Source organism: Nyctereutes procyonoides, unplaced genomic scaffold (genome assembly GCF_905146905.1).
Source record: "Nyctereutes procyonoides isolate TBG_1078 unplaced genomic scaffold, NYPRO_anot_genome, whole genome shotgun sequence".
In the NCBI taxonomy this organism is placed as follows: domain Eukaryota; kingdom Metazoa; phylum Chordata; class Mammalia; order Carnivora; family Canidae; genus Nyctereutes; species Nyctereutes procyonoides.
In genome coordinates, this window is record NW_026575037.1 from 21,042,422 (window position 1) to 21,061,745 (window position 19,324).

A 19,324-nucleotide genomic window follows, 5' to 3' on the forward strand; every position below is an offset into this window, starting at 1 on the left:
GATGCCAAGATTCTTTTTTCTTTTCATAAATACAAGGTAGACATATATATTGCAATGCAGCTAGCCTAGAAAACTTGGGTACTGTAGGGTTGAGACTAGGTCCACTTTGATCCACTTTCCACGATGCTAGGTCCAGCAGGCCTTCCTGGGGCTCAGTGACTGATGACTTTGCCCTTGTTGATCTTCATTCCACCCCAAGAAAGCACAGTGGTGGGGGAGTTTAACAAATTTACCCAATTTCTGCAATGTGCCCAGTTGCCTGGAATATAATCAGTATTCAACACATGTTCGTTAAATACTACATTTGTCGGACACCAAATGACTTCCAGAAGTTGATCTGTCATGGAGCGCTGTTTGTGATCATTCAGATCTAGGAAGAACCTCAAACTCTGACATTTATCTAATTAAGGTATTATTCCTCAAAGTCAAGGTTTGTGTGCTTGGGAGATGGCTATTAAAGGGGAATTTTTCCTGAAAACTTCACTTTTTCTGTCATAAATACCAGAAGTCTCGTAAGGGTCTCAGAAAAGAGCAGAGTTGAAGCATCTCACAAGCTTTGACAGAGATACGAGATTTGAGCTGGGCTTTGAATGAAAAGTAGCAAAATTATTAGATAAAAATGAGAAGGTAAAGAGAACATGGGCCAAGTCACAAGGTGAGGCTGATTTGCTGATTTGCCAAGAATGAGTGTAGAGGAGGATTCCAGATTATGCCAAATCTTGAGAGCTAAATTGAAGGAAATACCACCTTTAAAGCTGAGTCTTCGAAATACCATTTCCCAAATCTACAGAGTGCTTTGCTTTCCTTTCCACAGTGACTGTTCCAAGTTTTTCTCTCCAGGTCACCGAACGGTTTTCTTCTCAGCTGGTGATCTTGCCTCCTAGTCCACTAAACAATCATTCTACAGTAGCTTCTATTCACCTCACATTTCTCTCCTAGTTTTTTTTTTTTCAAGATTTTATTTGAGAAAGAGAATGAGAAGGAGAGGGAGAGAGAGAGCAGGAGGAGGAGGGGCAGAGGGAGAAGGAGAAGCAGACTCCCCGCTGAGCAGGGAGCCGGATACAGGACTGGATCCCAGGAACCCAGGATCAACACTTGAGCCAAAGGCAGACCCTTAACCGACTGAGCCACTCAGGTGCCACCTCTTAGTCACTCTTGCTTCAGAAGAGATCTCTTTGTTCTTTTCTTATTTTCAATGCATCTTTCATCCTGAAATATTCCCTAAATCTTGCCAAAACCTCAAATTCCATTTTTGCTCAATCATGAGATAATGAAGTTCTTAGGTCTCCTGAGTTTCCTGCTTATTTTCTCCTTAATCCCCCTCCTTCCGCCCCTCCTGTTGTGGCCTCCCATTCTGGCTTCTTCCCTCGCTTAGGGACATACCTCTTTCAGGCACGCTCTTAATTCCTTATCTCCTGATTTCTTATCAGTCCTGATGATAATCTCCTTTCTGAAACTCTTCTCCTTTGATTTCCATTTTCATGAACTTTTCTGATTCACCTCTTTTACAAAATGCTTAGTTGTTCTTACCTCTTCTTGTTCTTTCTCATCCCTACGTATAGATATGTCCCAGGTTCTTCTTTTCAAAAATATTTCTCTTCATTACCTTTATCATACCTGCCGTCATGGCTTTATTCCTTATAAGAGAACTACCCCATGACCACCTCTGTATCTCTGATCACTCTCCTTAATGCAGACTTACTGTGTTTGTTGCCCATCGGACACCTTAGAAGCACCTTACATGCCGCACATCCAAAGGGGAACTTCTCATTTCCTGCCCAGAAAGATGCTTCACCTTCTGACCCCAACAGTAATTTGGACTTCCAGGAATGGAATTTCAAATTCACCTTTAAACCCTTCCTCTCCCTCATCCTCCAATGTTTGATGAGTTGATTATTTGTTTTTATTTGATTTTCCAATGTCCCTCACATATTCTCTCTCTGTTTCTGCTGCTCAGGTTATCCTTGTCTCCTGCATGGACTACTGCAGTAGCCCTTAAAATGGTTCCTTTCTCTCTATTCTTTTCCTACTTCTACAGGTACTACAAACTGTTGTGAGCCAAGTCTGTGTTTGGTGCTTATCCCTTCCTTTCTTGGATGTCTTCAATCTCTTCTCACTGAGTACCAAATAAAGTTTAAATTCTCTAACATGCCCTTTAAAAGCCTCCAGAAACTGGCCTTAATGTGTCTGTCCAGACTTCTTTCTCATCACTTCATGCTTTATCCAGGCCAACCTAGGCCATGTCCCATTCCCTAAACATGCTCCATCTCCCTTGCCTCTCTGCACGTTTTTTTTTTTTTAATTATTATTAAAAACTCAACTTAAAACATTAAAGAATTCTAAGAGAATAAACACCTGGATTTTCATCATCCTTTTTTTTTTCTTTTTTTTTTTTTTTTTTTTGAGTTTCATCATCCTAAGACAACGGTTTTCATCTGTGCCTGTTATTGTCCGGTCTTTACAAGAAGAAAGGTTTTATAGAAATGCAATCATAAGTTCTTATTATTCTGTATTCTGCTTTAACTTAGAATTATATTTTTAAGATTTTCTGTTCATAAGTAACTTGTAAAAGGTTGCATTACATTTGATGTACCATAATATACTAAAAATTTTCCTAAGATTGGACATTTCAAATGTTCACAAGGTCTCCCAGTACAGAAAATATATACAATGATAGAATGACTAGCTTCAAACTAAAAATAACAATCTGAGGAGTAGATTTACTTGGTTCAAAAGCTTATGACTCTTTATGATGCTCTTACTGCATCTCACTTGTAATATCCTTTGCACTAATCTTTGTCTCTTAATCCTACTTACTTTTAAAGGGCCAATAACTGTGACTCTCCTTAACAATTTTCCTGCCTCCTCCTCTTCAAAGCTGAGTTCCCTTAGCACACTGTTCTGTAAAAAGTGTTAATTTTATTCGAACCACCCTTAATTAATGATATGTGTCTTGTGTCTATTAGTAGACTATGGGCTACTCGAGAGTTTTTTTTTTTTAAAGATTTTATTTATTTACTCATGAGAGACACACACACACAGAGGCAGAGACATAGGCAGAGGGAAAAGCAGGCTCCCTACTGGGAGCCCAATTTCGACGGGGGGGGGGGGGGGGGGTGCTTGACCCTGGGACTCTTGGGGGGTCATGCCCTGAGCTGAAGGCAGACACCCTCAACTGCTGAGCCACTCAGGTGTCCCTACTTGCGAATTTCTTATTCCTGTTTCTTATTCTTCTTCATAACTTCATCTAGGGAGATTCCATTATTTCAAGTTCTCTTCTGTATTTTGTTTGTATTTCATCCAAATTTCCTATGTGGTTTGGTAGAGGTCAGAGTGAGAGATGGGAGAAGCTTGTCGTATCATCTCAATATGGCATCCTGATAGGAAAACCTACACTACCTCAGGATTCTTGCTTCTTCTGCCCTCTAAAAAGAGAAGAAAATACATTCACTTATATTTCACCATCTCAAATTTACCTTGCAGGGCTGGTTTTCATCCAAAGGTGGTAAGCAGTATTACTGCAGAAGATTTAGGAACTTGGTTCCTTAAACAGGATATAGGGGAGACTCAGAAGAGAGTTTAGGTCCTAATTCTACTTTTGTCTCAACAGATCATTTTAAGGATATAACTATCCTGAATCTATTTTCCCAAATTGAGAGGTTAATTTTTGCTTCATAAGTTTTGGTTAATTTGAATTTATTTTTTGCCTCATCATTTGTGTCTCATTAAAATATGAGACATACCCTTAGCTGTGATCTGAGCTTCCCATTCTCCTTACAGACAGGAAATTAGACCCTTCACTCCCCATTAATGTGCTGCTAATTCTAGTCTTAAACAGACAACCACTATACTTGATCTTTCCACATTGTGAGAACAACACACACACACACACACACACACACACACGTTGTTACTATGAAGTTGTTTTCCAATCTAATGAGAAAAAAAATTGAAAATAGTTTTAGAATCAAGAGGAAAATTTATTCGTAGATGCATTTCTATTACCCAGTCTGCTCAGCTACAATGTCAGGACATTTTGGCCACCAACACAGCTTTCTTTATTTCCAGAGAATGTTTTAGCTCCTCCATTGTTAAGCCATTTCCCTTTAGTCTTTGCATAAAGTCTTTTATGGCTTTGCAATATTCTATGTCCTTCTGAAAGGCAAACTGAAGAAAAGAAAAAAAATTAATCGGAGAAGGACAAACAGTGTATGTTCTCATTCATTTGGGGAATATAAATAATAGTGAAAGGGAATGTAAGGGAAGGGAGAAGAAATGTGTGGGAAATATCAGAAAGGGAGACAGAACATAAAGACTCCTAACTCTGGGAAACGAACTAGGGGTGATGGAAGGGGAGGAGGGCAGGGGGTGGAGGTGAATGGGTGACGGGCACTGAGGGGGACACTTGACGGGATGAGCACTGGGTGTTATTCTGTATGTTGGTAAATTGAACACCAATAAAAAATTAATTTATTAAAAAAAGAAAAAAAATTAAGTTAAAATGTAATAACTGAGATCCAGCTGGATGGTCTGAAGCTAATGAGTAGTGCTCAGGCTCGTGACTGGGGGCTCAGAACCAGGCTAGCTTAAAGACAAATCGGAGTCTTCAACATGATGAATCATTTAAATTTGCTGGCTTTTATATACTTATTATTATCGCAGTAATAAATATAAATAAAAGAGGGAATTTCAATGGAAATTTATCTGTTCAGTGGTTTTTGGATCCTAGAAGAATTTTAGACTTTTCACAGCAATACACACAAGTCTAAGACATGAATTCATAAAACTTGTTCTCTAAAGTCCATGGGACAACTCCTACCAATAGGCCCTCATGAGGTATTTGTGATGATGGTGGCAAATGAGAACTTCCACATATGAGTTACTAGCTCATGAGCCCCCTTCTAACAGCCCTTCAAAAACATCCCGCATTGAACAGGTATTTACTGAGCATGTGCCAGAAATGATGCTAGGCTCTAGGGATACAACTGTGAATAAGACAGACAAAAGCCTACTACTTACAATTGTCTTCTCACACTCGGTCTGTGGAGTCGGTTTGGGAGTTTCTTGGATCAATTTACAGACTGGAAGTGTACTGTTCCACTCCCCATCAATGCACTGTTGGTCCTGTGTGCCCACTAAGTGGTATCTGAACAGAAATCAGAAGGGCAATGAATTTAGCCTTCTCACCTTCTGAACTGGGCAACTAAGGCTGGTTTTGTGTAGTTGTATTTCATTATTTCCTACTGTGATAGCATCCACCCCCGACCCTTAATGCATGCTTAAGTTCTCTCAGTATTACAAAACAGTAATCAACTAAAACTATTCTCCTTGGGGGTGGACAGGACCCAAGTGCCAGTTCAGTCTAAAAAACAGGGAGGAGTGAGATTCTGAATGTGTGTGTTTACAACAGTTGTTGGGTGGAGAGCGTGAGGGAAAAAGCTTGTCATCATTCAGTAACTTAAAAAAGCATCTGCTATCTATACTCTAAAAGGGATTGGGAAGCTAGAGATAGCCCTCAAATAAATTTTATGAAGGAGTTACAGCTTTTAATCAGAAAAACATAAAAGTTGACTGCAAAGTCCACTAGAAGTATATAATGAAATTTAAATGCTAATAAGGAGACATGACCCTGAATAAGACTTGAAGCCAAAGAAAGAATAGATCTGTAAGGTGGGTGACTGGGTAGTCTAAATTAAAATTAGCCTTTAATTAAGATGTATTAAAGCTCTATAAATCATTCTCTAAATCTTTCTTTTTCTTTAAAGGATTTTTTTTAATTCAAGTAACTACAAACGGGGAAACCAGATCGGGGTGGGGCAGGATGGAACAATAAATCATTCTCTTTCTGCAGTTCCATATGTTCTATATTTCTTTGAGTTTTTGTTCTGAGATTATTTAGAAAAACATGTATTTTAAATATCTTCGCTAGGATAAATAAGAGGATGAGTCTGTCTTCTAGAGATTGAGGAGAGCTGGCAATGGGCTAAAGCAGCTCTCAAAATCAGAATGAGCTCCGATACCAGAGGCAGTAGGAAATCAGGGCATTAGGTGAGATGGACTGGGTCATTCGCCAAAACAATGCTAGCAGTCAATGGGCAAGATCTTGCATTTGAAAGGCTGCATACACTTACCCCTCTTCACAGTGATAAGTAATGGTAGATCCTGAGCTGAAATCTCTCCCTTCAAAATAGCCATGAGCTGGATTCTCAGGAGGGCCACAGTTTCCTGAGAAACAGGAGTACAGGGGTGACAGTCATGGGTTGTACTCAATTAATAGTACCCCCTAAGTGTAACTGTCGTCCATGTGGGATCTGGGGACACATTCTTCATTCATTTCCTTCTGGTCAAAATCACGTTTTTCCATTGGAAAGACTCCTTCCCCCTGCTTATCCTCTGAGTCATTAACAGTTTAAGAGTACTTTTTCATTGGCATGAGCTTGAGGAAAGGAAGTTTAAGTTGTAGAGATTGTCAGTGAACAAGAAAAAAAAAAATTCAGGGGATCCCTGGGTGGCTCAGGGGTTGAGCGGCTGCCTTAGGCCCAGGGTGTGATCCTGGAGTCCTGGGATCGAGTCCCCATCGAGGTCCCCGCAGGGAGCCTGCTTCTCCCTCTGCCTGTGTCTCTGCCTCTCTGTCTTTGTCTCTCATAAATAAATAAATAAAATCTTCAAAAAAAAAAAAAAAGAAAGAAAGAAAGAAAGAAAGAAGAAAGAAAAAAGAAAAAATTTCAAATCAGAGGTAGAGGTGGCAAAAGTTAACTCCCTAAGTTGGGAGATAAATGGCACAAGTTCAAATGGAAGCTGACATTCTCTGTAGGACACAATTGTGCAATATGAGAGCTTCAGAAACAAGAAGAATACAGCTGGGAGGAAAGAAGGGGAGTGTGTAAAGAGAGTTGAACAAAGTATTAGATGTTGCGAATTTCAGTTCTGGTTCTTCCACTAACCACCATTTCATCCTTCTTGGCTTCCTTCCTAACCTGTAAGATGAGTAGTTTATTTATTTTTAAAAAGATTTTTTTTATTTATTCATGAGAGACACAGAGACTCAGGCAGAGACAGAAGCAGGCTCCTCACCGGATCCCAGGACCCCACGATCATGACCTGGGCCGAAGGCAGATGCTCAACCGCTGAGCCACCTAGGTGCCCTGATGAGCAGTTTAAATAGTACTACCTCTAAAGTCCCTTTGAGCTCTGACATTATGAGTTTAAACATGGTGATCAAGATTAAAGGATAAATTAAGAATAATTAGGTATGTATATATCTATAGAAACCAATGCCTTCAAAACAAATAGTTGGGTAAAAACAGCAAAGCATAAAAGAGCATGCATTAGTATAGTACATAGTATAGGATACTATGTATAATAATGCATACAAATAAAAATGTAATTATAATAATAGCATAGAATACTATTTCTGTAAAAAATACACAATATGCATAAACATATATGAACAGAAAAAAAAAGCCTGAAAATTACATATCAAAGTATTCTATTATTTCTGGATAGTAGGCTTGTAGATAATTAAATGTTTCTTTTATTTTCTGTATTTTTTCCACAACACAGATGTTTTCTTTGAACAGTTAATAAATAATTTTTAAAGGATAAGAAACTGAGTTCAAAAGCTGTATAGAGGAAAGGAAAAGAATTTCAGTGAATTGATCATAGGCATCCCAGTTTATACAGGGCTCTACTGGTGACTTTGAAGAATATAGTTGTGAACTGAAAGAGATGATACAGATCTTGGGTCTAAGCAGAAAAGGATTTGCTTTACTCAGGGACCCAACAAGCTTCCCCTAAAATTGGGCAATGAACTAACATAAAAAGACAGAAATCCTGCATTTTAGAGCTAGGATAGAATGTATTAAATTAAAGAGAGTAAAACAGAAAAGGTCTTTGAGAAATAAATACTTCAAGCTTATGTCCAGCTAATGATAATGTTATATGCTTGTAGTTTAACTTCATGTAGCACGTATGCACGTTTTAAGTAACCACAAACTCCTTAAAATAAGTTAGCTCTAGTTTGTGCTTTTAAACTGCCTATCTACTATTTTAATAGCTACTGCCAAAATACATCCACAGAGTGGTATCTCTTTCTCTGACCTAAGTGGCTAGTCCCTCGTATCCTGAATGATGTTAGATCAAATCAAATTTTTAAATTATTTGTCAACCTGATCAGTAAAACATGTGTATCTAATTTTAATATTCATTTCTGCAATTATTAGTTACATTCACTGTCCTTCCATAAATTTGAGGAATATAAATGCTATTTGGGGCTTATCTTGGAATTATCTATCTCTAAAATCTGCCATTTTTCTATTAGGCTGCCTATTTGTCACAGATTTTAGGAGGGGGGGGTGTCTTTGTATATTAAAAACACTAACTTCTTAGCCATCAAATATGTTGCAAATATTTTTCTAAGCCTATTATCTTTTACTTTTTATGATGTCTTTGAATAGATAAAAGTTTTGATTTAAAAAATTCATTTAAATCTGTCCATTTTCTTCCTTTAGGACTTCAGGGGTTTTGTTACTTCTTAGGAAAACCTTCTCCAATCCAAGATAATAAATTTTCATATTTTCTTCAATAATTTTGCTTTTTCAGTTATACATTTAAACCCATTTGGAATTATTTTTTAATATGACATGAGTAGAGTTCTAATTTTGGTTTTTCTTTCTTTTTTTTTTTTAAGATTTTCTTTATTCATGAGAGACAGAGAGAGAGAGAGAGAGAGAGAGAGAGAGACAGGCAGAGGGAGAAGAAGGCTCCATGCAGGGTGCCAGATGTGGGACTTGATCCCAGTACTCCAGAATCACATCCTGGGCGGAAGGCAGGCGCTAAACCACTGAGCCACCCAGGGATCCCTAATTTTGTTTTTTCTAAATAAATAATCATCCCATTATCATTGAATACAGACTTTTCCCACTAATTTAAAATAAACTGTTCTAATTTCTGTGTCATTACTTAGTTGTTTTAATGATATATGAATTATAGCATCTATAATTTGCCATTTTAATGCTCTTTCACTTATAGTAATTTTGTTTTACATTTTATCATCTGATAAAGTGTTTCCTCCCCTTTTATCTAGCCAAATATATATATTACTCATTATTTTCCAAAAAATAAATTTGTAAAATGTTTCCTCTCACTATTCCTTCAAACAATCATATTGAAAGTCCTTGCTAGTGCAATAAGAAAAGGAAGGAAAATAGAAGGTATACATATTGAGGAGATATAAAACTGTCTTTTTCATAGATTACATGATTCTTTATGTAGAAAATCCCAAAGAATTGGCCAAAAAATCTCCTGAAACTTATAAGCTATGATGTCAAAGTTGCAGGATACAAGTTTAATATACAGAGCTCAATTATTTTCTTATTTATCAACATTGAGCAAGTGGAACTTAAAATTAAAAGTATAATACCATTTACATTAGCAACCACGAAAAATTAAATACTTATGTATAAATCTAAAAATACATACAAGGTCTATTAGAGAAGAACTATAAAATTCTGATGAATGAAATCAAAGAAAAACTAAATAGATGCAGAGGTATTCCATGTTCATGGTTAGGAAGACTCAATACTGTCACGATGTCAGCTCTTCCCAATGTGATCTATATTAAATCTTCAGTGCAATATTAATCAAAATTCCACCAAATTGTTTTAGGAATACTAACAAAAGGTTTATATGATAGTTTTATAAAGGAGGCAAAAGAACCAGAATAGCCAATACAATATTTAAAATGTAGGACAAAGTTGCGGAATTAAAGCTCCCTGACTTCAAGTCTTACATAAAGCTACAATAATCACGACAGTGTGGTATTAGTGAAAGAATAAACAAATAAATCAGTGAAATGGAATAGAAAACCCAGAAATAGACCCACATAAATAGAGTCAGGTGATCTTTAAAAGAGCAGAGGCAACACAATAAAGATAGTTTGTTTTTTTTTTAACAAATCGTGCTGGTACAACTGAACATCCACATGCAAAAAAGCGAATTGAGATATAAATTTTATATCCTTCACAAAAATTAACTCAAAATGGATCATAGGCCTGACTGTAAAATATAAAAATATGAAAATCTAGAAGATAATGTAGGAGAAAACTTATATGACCTTAAGTATAGTGGTGCCTTTTTAGATACAGCAGTAAAGACATCATCCATGAAATAATGGATCGGCTGCAATTCATTAAAACTTAACACTTCAGTGCTATGGATGACATATCAAGAGAATGAGAAGATAAGCCACAGGCTGGGAGAAAATAATTGCAAAAGACGAATCAGATAAAGGACTGTTATCCAAAGCATACAAAGAACTCTTAAAACTCAACAAGAAGATAACCTGATTAAAAAATAGGCCAACAACCTTTACAGACACCTCACCAAAGAAGAGACTTAGATGGAAAATTAGTGTACATCATCAGGAAATGCAAATTAAAGCAACAATGGGATACCACTACACATCTATCAGAATGGCCAAGATCTCGGACACTGATAACACCAAATGCTGACAAGGATGTAGAGCAACAAGACCTCTCATACATTGCTGGTGGGGACGTAAAATGATATAACCACTTTGTAAGACAGTTGGGTGATTTCTCACAAAGCTAAATACACTAAAATCCAACAATTGCACTCCTTGGTACTTATCCAAAGAAGTTGAAAACTTTTGTCCCCACAAAAACCTGCACCTGCTACATCTATAGCAGCTTTGTTCATAATTGCCAAACTTTGGAAGCAACCTAGATGTTCTTTAGAAGATGAGTGGATCAATAAGCTGTGGTACATCCAGAAATAGGATATTATTTAATAAAATAAAATGAGCTATTAAGCTATGAAAAGACATGGAGGAATCTTAAATGCATATTACTAAGTAGAAAAAGCCAATCTGAAAAGGCTACATACTGTATGATTCCAAATATAAGACATCTGTAAAAGGCAAAACTATGGAAACAATAAGAAGATCAGTGGTTGAAAGGGGTGGGGTGAGTAGAGAGATGAATAAACAGCACAGAGGATTTTTAGGGCAGCAAAAAAATCTGCATGATATTATAATGGTAAATATGTGTCATTACGCATTTGTCCAAACCCACTGAATGTACAACACCAAGAGTGAGTCCTTAGGTAACTATAGACTTAGGGTGATCATGATGTGTCAACATTGGCTCATCTTTGGTAAACAATTAAAAAAAAGTACTATTCTGGTGAATGATCAATAATGTGCATGTGTGGGGGTAGGGATTATATGGGAAATCTCTGTATCTTCCCTTCAGTTTTATTATAAACCTAAAGCTGCTCTAAAAAATTAAGTCTTTAAATAAATAAATCTGTAATGTTAGATAGGGACCTTTCCAAATGAGATTTTAAACTTAATTTTTTTTATTTTATATTTTTAAATTTGAAATTCTGGTCAGAATTACATTGTAATGTGTAATCCATCCATCCAGGATCATGGAATATATTTTCTTTTATTTAAGTCTTATTTTATGTCCTTCAGTAAATTTTCAAATAGGTCTCATGAATGAAATTATTTTACGTTTCAGTATTCATCTCATAACTATTATTAGCAAGTAATACTATTGATTTTTCAATATTCATTTTTGTTCAAGAATAAAGTTTTTTGGTAGAATTTCTGGATCTTTTAAATATATTTGGCAAGTAAGTTTACCCTGTGACCCATTGATCATTCTAGGAATCTAGACTACAGAAATAAGAGCTAGATATAAAGATATATGTATATGTATACAAATATATAACAATCATTTCAGCATTGTATTAGCAAAAATACAGAAATAGAATAAATGTTCATCAATTATGGCATATCCATATTATTATTTAAAAGTAGAATATAGGGGTACCTGGGATGGCTCAGTCGGTTAAGCATCTGCCTTTGGCTCAGGTCATGATCCCAGGGTCCTGGGATCCAGTGACGTATCAAGCTTCCTACCCAGCAGGAAGTCTGCTTCTCTTTCTCTATGCTCATGCTCTCTCTCTCAAATTAATATTTAAAAAGATAAATAAAAGCAGAAGATAAAGGAATGCTTGGGTGGCTCAGAGGTTGCACATCTGCCTTCGTTCAGGGCGTGATCCTGGAGTCTCCTGGGATCGAGTCCCACTCTAGGCTTCCTGCATGGAGCCTGCTTCTCCCTCTGCCTAGGTCTCTGCCTCTCTGTGTCTCTCATTAATAAATAAATACAATCTTAAGAAAAAACAAACAGGGGATAGAGCAACATATACTGATCTGAAAATGGTTCCCATGTATAATGTTACACCAAAAAAGCAATTAAAAAATACATAAAGTCCCATTTTTGTAGGTGTATATGTGTGTAGATATGTGTGAGTATGCTTTTATTAAAATGTCTGCACAAACATAAAAGTCATGAAACAAACACATCCAACTAAGTACCTCTGAAAGCTGTGAATTACCGTGTTAGAAGGAGGTACTTTCTTTTTATATTTTTTCTTAAAGATTATATTTATTTATTCATGAGAGACACAGAGAGAGAGGCAGAGACACAGGCAGAGGGAGAAACAGGCTCCCTGTGGGAAGCCTGATGTGGGACTCCATCCCCAGACCCTAAGTTCACGACCTGAGCCTAAGGCAGACGCTGAACCATTCAACCACTGAGCCACCCAGACATCCCAGAAGGAAGTACTTTCAACTCTTATATTATATAACTTTGCAATGGATGAGTTATGATCCTTTCCCCTGTTTTTGTGTATTCCTCAAATAAGTACTTTAAGTCAGTATTGTGAAATTAAAAAAAAAAAAAGTCAGATGCCTCAAACTAACCTTGTTTTGGACTTAGTGGGTGGGATGTGAATCCTACTTGAGAGGGGTAGAAAAATAATTTACTGTTTGGAAGCTATTCTTTTCACTGAAACACATTGTTTGAGGTGGCACTTGGCTCTGTGAGCTCCACTTGTTTCTTGGTTGCTTCCTAGTTCCCAAGCCTTCCCAGGTACAAAAAAAAAAAAAAGATATCTAATTGGTATCTAATTGGTACCTTTGGATTTGCACTTGTTTCTCTCATACTTACTGCTTTTACAGGTAGGCAAGGGAGGCATCCAGGTGTGGTTGTCCAGGCACTGACTCCAACTGCTGCCCTTGAGGATGTAGTGCTCATTGCACTCAAAAGTGATTTTGTCACCCACATTCACAGGACCCAGGAAACTGGAGGTACCATTCACCAGCACAGGGACAGGACAGTGGCCCACTAAAGGAGAAAACAGGAAGGGATCTGAAAGGACACCACTGCAAAGGCTAGACCTCCTCAGACCTCACTGAGAAAGAAATCAGAACTAAAATTGCACTTAAAAAATATTTTATTTATTTATTCATGAGAGACACACAGAGAGAGGCAGAGACACAGGCAGAGGGAGAAGCAGGCTCTATGCAGGGAGCCAATGTGGGACTCGATCCTAGAACCCCCAGATCACGCTCTAAGCTGAAGGTAGATGCTCAACCACTGAGCTGCCCAGGTGCCCCAAAACTGCATTTTTTCATAGGGACTACAAACTGCACTTGTACATGGCACTAAACCATGTCAATGCCAGATGAAAGACTAGGTTGGCATAAGAGAGACTGGAAAGGTCTCAGTCATGCACAAGGGTGACAGTTGGCAGTTGGTACTTGAACTTGCTAAAAGAAATTAAGCATATAACTGGAAATGATCAATAGTGTGTTCATCCTCCTGTCAAGCACTGCTGAAAATTCTGCACCCTATGTCTGAGGCAAGTGTTCCCTTCCCCTTCATCCAATCAAATGTTTGTCATCCAGTCACTTTGTTTCGTTTTGCTTTTCCCAGGTGAAACAACAGGAGAGAATGCAGAGAGAGATGAATTTGGTTATACAAGTAAAGGACAGACATATTGATGTGCTTTAAGTGTAAGGGAGAACGAACCCAGCTAGTCCTAAAAATAGTAATAATAACGAGGATATCGACCAGTGGTTCTGTCTCTACAGACTTCACAAGTGAGTTTTCTATACTTGAGCAAATCACTTGGATCGCAGTTATCACATTTGTATATTGAGAACATGAATTTTTCTCGGTTCAAAAGTTATATAATGGATGAAATAGACTATGACATATTTACCTCAAAATAATAATAATAATAATAATAATAATAATAATAATAATAATAGTGGGGACGACTGGGTGGCTCTGCCTTTGGCTCAGGGCGTGATCCCAAGGTCCTGGGATCGAGTCCCACACTGGGCTCCCTGCATGGAGCCTGCTTCTCCTTCTGCCTGTGTCTCTTCCTCTCTCTCTGTCTCATGAATAAATAAATAAAATCTTAAAAAATAATAATGCAAAATAGGATTGTAGAAAAGATTGGTTATAGGTAGATAATTGTTGAAGGTAAGTGATAAGTCCATATGAATTGATTTTACTCTTCCGTCTTTTGTATGCTTAAAATTTCTTATAAACATTTTAAAGGCGTATGATACTAAGCAAATGATAGCCCCCCAAAAGTTGTTTTAATACATGGAAGAAATTCTTTTCTTCCTGCAGGGTTGATAGTGTCTATTCATTCCATCATTTAATTAGTTAATTGCATCAGTACTGAGCAAGAGCTGATCATGTAGCTTCTCAGAGAAGACATTCCACCCTAGAGTGCTTTAAAAATGAATTCCTAGAAATTGATAATTTTTGTCTTATAAAGTTTGAACATGGCCTCCGGAAGTGGGGTGTGAAAGCATCGAGTGGGATGAAAAGCTGTACGAAGAAACAGAAAGTTCAAACTTACATTGACATGTGGGAACGGGGGCGTTCCACTCCAGAGAGGCATTGCAAAAAAAGGTTTTCTTTCCGACCAGGTGGTAGCCCTTGATACAGACATAAATACCCTGAATTTGTCCTTCTGACTCCTCTGCAACGAATATGCTATTTCCCACTGGAGGAAGTTCTGAACAGCTCTCTGTTGGAAGGAAAAAGATAAGGGATTCACCAGACATACCCCATGCCGGGAGGATGCCCCCCAGATTGCCATCCAAGGGTCTTCGTGCAGGAATACGGCTTCTGATTCCTTGTCCTCTTCCACGTCCAGGTCTACCCACATGCCTCCCTTCCCGATAATTCCCAAAGTTGTGTTTTCGAAAGGCTAATAGGATTCACTCAAATTCAGCCATAGGTCATATACCCCCTAAAGAAACAGTCCCCTTTCTAAGGAGCAGTCTTGGGGGGTTACAACAGATCTCTCAAGATTCTGAAATTGGTACTCTTTGCCCCCAGAACAGAAAGGGAAAGTAAACAGTTAACCACCCACTTCATAGAGCAGAATCATCATTAAATTTTACTAAGCTCCTACTGAGTACCGAGCATTAGGCCAAGTAATGAGATTCTTCAACAAAGGAAATGCATTTCAGAAATTTAAGTTTCATTAAAACCCTAAGACAGAATGCCTCATACACCCCCAAACTGGTAGCAAGTGCCTTGTAAACCAATCTTAATCAGGCGTACGCACCATCTGAGGCAGGAATCAGCCACACAGCCACGAGATAGCACACGGACCGAAAAAACATTTCGTGATCGGTTGCTTGAGCCAGGCTGGGATTAACCCAAACCAGCCAACACCTTGTTCGGATCAAAGCAGATCTTCTAACACTGCCTGCGATACCTCCTTTCCAGGGAAGAGGTTAAGAGGTTGTCCTGATTTCTCTTCCCTGGAAAGAATTAAAAAAAAAAAAAAATCCTACAACAGAAAATAAGAACAGCTATGAGGAAGTTAGTACAGGGAGGGATTCTGGTGGCTTGACGAGCTGCCAGTTTTAAAACTCAGTTTTAGAACTTGCCAGGGTCCATTGTGCAAATCCAGCTGACCAGTTCCTTTGGATCTGCAGGTTTATCCCTCCGCAGCCGACTTGGCCAGAGGGTGTTACCCTGACCCTCGCTTCTGTCAATATTTGCTATCGTTTCCAGTCCTGCTTCTGCAACTCCCTTCAGCTCTGCAGGTGGAGGAGGGCAGGCCGATGTCCAGTGCTCTCAGGAGAGCAACACAGCTCTGAGTGCCACGTCCCCCCGGGCTCTCAAATGCCAGGTTGTCTACAAGCAGCACCGATCACTGCAGCCTGGAAGGCTCAAGGAAGTTAACTAACCCTTACCTGGTCTTGGATCTTCCAGATCCGAGGCTTCCCAGCAAGGAGCCCACCCTGATAATGTCCCAACCTGAGAAAAACTCCAAAGCCCTACAGCAACACCTGGTCCTCATTTGCCAGGCCTGCACCAGGGTTCCCATTCTGCGGGGCTTTGGGCCTCAGGCTTGAGCCTGAGTCCAGGGTCAACCAAATGAACTAAGAGGGAGATGAGGGGAAAAAAACCTTGGTTTCAGGAATGAAAACATGTGAAATTGTTTGGGGGCTCCCGCCTTCTTATTCATGACTGTTACAGCGATCAGCTGGTTGTCCTTGCTCCGGTTATGAAACTGGGGTAAAAGTCCCTCCACGATTTTAGGTTGTAATGAACTAATATAAAGCATCATAATGAGTACTGTGTCCATCATTAAGGACACAGTAAGGTCTTAACTGTTTTTCTCCTCTCTGCCCATTACCATTACTTATGATGATTTGCTCATGTCTTTTTCCCATGTGAGGCTGTTAACTCTAGGACAAGGACTGTGTCCCACATGCCTTTCCTTCCTCAGCACTCCATAATGCAAAGCAGAATTGTCTGCTAGGTAAATAAGAGCAACAGGGGACCAATAAAAAGAGCACAGTTGTCATACAGAAACTCTCCCAGAGCCGCTCAAATCCATACTGATAATCTATCATTTGCTGTGCACTGACCTTTATGGGGTTTCCATAGCTTATCCTCACTCAACAACTGTATGAGTTCCTATGTGCAGACACCTTTTTAAGTATAGTTCTTGAAAGAGTAAACAACACGACGGGCCTATAAATATAAAATGAATTCGTGTCAAAGATTTTATTCAACTCCTTCATGAGAAAACCTTGAAGATGCTACAACTAATTCAGAGAATGCGAGGAACAGAGATTTACGTATTCAAGGCAAAGGCCTTCTGAGGTGACTTTCCTAATCGATGGCAAACTGGTTAATAGCATACACGGTAACAAACTGTAATATTTGGAATGAGCTTTTCTCATTGGAGATGGAAATTAATTGAATTTCTACTGGACAAAATTCACTGGCCTCATTATTAGGAATCCTTTGCGTTGCTTTCAGAAAGAATCATTTGTATTCCCATCTATTTCCTACAAATTAACCTCTAGTCTTCTGGAGTTGTAAAAACGACTAATTAGGGCACCTGGGTGACTCAGTGGTTGAGCATCTGCCTTTGGCTCGGGATGTGATCCCAGGGTCTTGAGATGGAGTCCCGCATCAGGCTTCCTACAGGGAGCCTGCTTCTCCCTCTGCCTGTGTCCCTGCCTCTCTCTGTATGTCTCATGAATAAATAAAATCTTTAAAAAAAAAAGACTAATTAATAGAAAGTTAATAAAAATTACCCCCCCCCCATGAAATCAATAATCCCAGGGAGGGTCTTCAAAACAATACTCAGTAACCCACTGAAAAATTTCTCCAGTGATTTCTTTTTGTCTCTTTTGTCAGGTTTTGAGTAATTTTGCTTAACACATCACATATTCTACTTCTTGAGGCATATAAGTTCCCCTGCATGCAAATGTGTATGTCTGTAAAATAAATGATTTAAAAAATAGTGAAAGAAAATTTTGTTTACTCTTAAAATTAGGAATTCTTTCATTGCTGAGAAATTCCTCAATTCTTACAGGAAGTAACTGCCAATAATTCTTCACCTCAATTCATTTCAGATTCCAATTAGGGCCTTAGAAAGGTACTATATTATTCATAATATTATCTTAGTAATATTTTTCTATGAAATGTAAAAATCTTTAAGTGAGATATACAGAGACTATAAAAATCCTCACAACGGTTAGGTCAGATTTTCCTGTTAAATAAAATGGGAGAAAACTTTGCTTTCAAAGCTTTGTGCATTTGGGGATTGCCTATAAGGGATTTTAGGATTATATGTTTTATTATGAGTGTCCAAGCTTAGAAAAATTACTAAATGAGGATTCATAAACCCCTCTAGCCCTTTGGACATTAACAGCAATTTGATCTCATCCAGGTTGTTTTCTGGAGAACTGAGGTAACACACCAAACATAGAAGCTGTACTGACCGGTTGGCTTGCTCACCCAAGGAATGAGGAGACCGTGATTGGTGGAAGAGACGGGGGAGTGAGCAGGGAAGTCAGCGGTGCCTAGGCTGGCAGTAGAGTGGGGGGGCGGGGGGAGTTAGACTGCAGTGTGTGTGTGTGTGAGATTTCAAGAGAATTGGGAAAAGAGGACTTTAAGAAGTCTCTAGGATGTTACAATTGGATTCCCTTTGGTCTTGGGCAAGATAATTCAGAAAAGATTGAAAATGCTTCTCCAACTATTTTTTTAATGTATTGAGCTGGTGTTTCTTGAATGCCTCACCAGGAACAAGCTGGGCCAGGAAAGTAGCCTTTCCGCAGACTACATGAGACTAAAACGCATATAAAGGTCTAAAAGCTCTAAGTGTTCGTGAAACACTGTGTGGTGTGAGCTGTGATGGTGAGTCAAGACCGACGTGCACCAGGGCCTGAAGTTAGTGTGGCCTTGAGGCCCCTTTCCGGTGCTTGGATAGCTACGCTGTGCGAGGGGGTAGGCTCCCAGTGCATTTTGAGGATGATGGGTCAACGTGATGGGATAGAAGGACTGTAGGACGGAAGGTCCTGGTGACTGAGGAAGCAGCGTTCCAGCCCGGGGCCGCTCCTCTCCACACCTCAGTGAGGCCAGAGTAACCTGTAACATAAAAGCTGCTGCTCGGGATCCCTGGGTGGCGCAGCGGTTTGGCGCCTGCCTTTGGCCCAGGGCGCGATCCTGGAGACCCGGGATCGAGTCCCACGTCGGGCTCCCGGTGCATGGAGCCTGCTTCTCCCTCTGCCTGTGTCTCTGCCTCTCTCTCTCTCTCACTGTGTGCCTATCATACATAAATAAAAAATTAATAAAAAAAAAAAAAGCTGCTGCTCTTCTGGGTTTGCCAGCACCTTCACTTGCTGATTGGAATCACTGACCAATGCAAGCAAAAGGAAGGTCTACCACGGTTTGAGCAAAAGGACCCAGGAGTTGAAACTCGGGAAATAATGTGTAACAGGCTTTCTTACATTGTGCCCACAAACTGTTTCCCTCTCCACCCACAAATTCTGAAAAGGGAACGGGCAGAAGAGGAGACACTCTGGCAAATGAAAACTGAATGTGAACGATGAGGAAAGAGGATCACTAACGAAGAAAATCCAAAGGGATAAAGAAGCTATTCCCTGAAAGTG

General features: G+C 39.0%; 1 protein-coding gene across 3 annotated transcripts; it reads right to left on the minus strand.

The window, feature by feature from the left end:
- Positions 1–3,191: 3,191 nt before the first annotated feature.
- C4BPB (complement component 4 binding protein beta) lies at positions 3,192–15,810 on the minus strand. 3 transcript variants are annotated; one of them, XM_055319336.1, is made up of 7 exons: positions 15,469–15,810; positions 14,752–14,922; positions 13,041–13,217; positions 6,132–6,225; positions 5,020–5,146; positions 4,006–4,167; positions 3,192–3,425 (listed from the first exon to the last, which is right to left on the minus strand). In XM_055319336.1, exons 1-6 carry the CDS (start codon positions 15,524–15,526, stop codon positions 4,027–4,029), a joined length of 768 nt encoding a protein of 255 aa, XP_055175311.1. In that variant the 5' UTR covers positions 15,527–15,810; the 3' UTR covers positions 3,192–3,425; positions 4,006–4,026. The 3 variants fall into 3 exon arrangements, with proteins under 3 accessions (XP_055175311.1, XP_055175312.1, XP_055175310.1); XM_055319337.1 differs by lacking the exons at positions 3,192–3,425; positions 15,469–15,810 and adding an exon at positions 15,320–15,449 and having other exon boundaries at positions 3,941–4,167; XM_055319335.1 differs by lacking the exon at positions 3,192–3,425 and having other exon boundaries at positions 3,943–4,167.
- Positions 15,811–19,324: the final 3,514 nt, after the last annotated feature.

Excerpts from the sequence above, each read along its gene's own strand:
- C4BPB (XM_055319336.1), bottom strand. The coding sequence starts at position 15,526 with ATGTTTTTTCGGTCCGTGTGCTATCTCGTGGCTGTGTGGCTGATTCCT. Across the intron at positions 14,923-15,468 it reads GCTGATTCCTGCCTCAGATG|AGAGCTGTTCAGAACTTCCT; the intron begins GTGCGTACGCCT and ends TCCTTCCAACAG. Across the intron at positions 6,226-13,040 it reads CTTGCCTACCTGTAAAAGCA|GAAACTGTGGCCCTCCTGAG; the intron begins GTAAGTATGAGA and ends CCTGTTTCTCAG.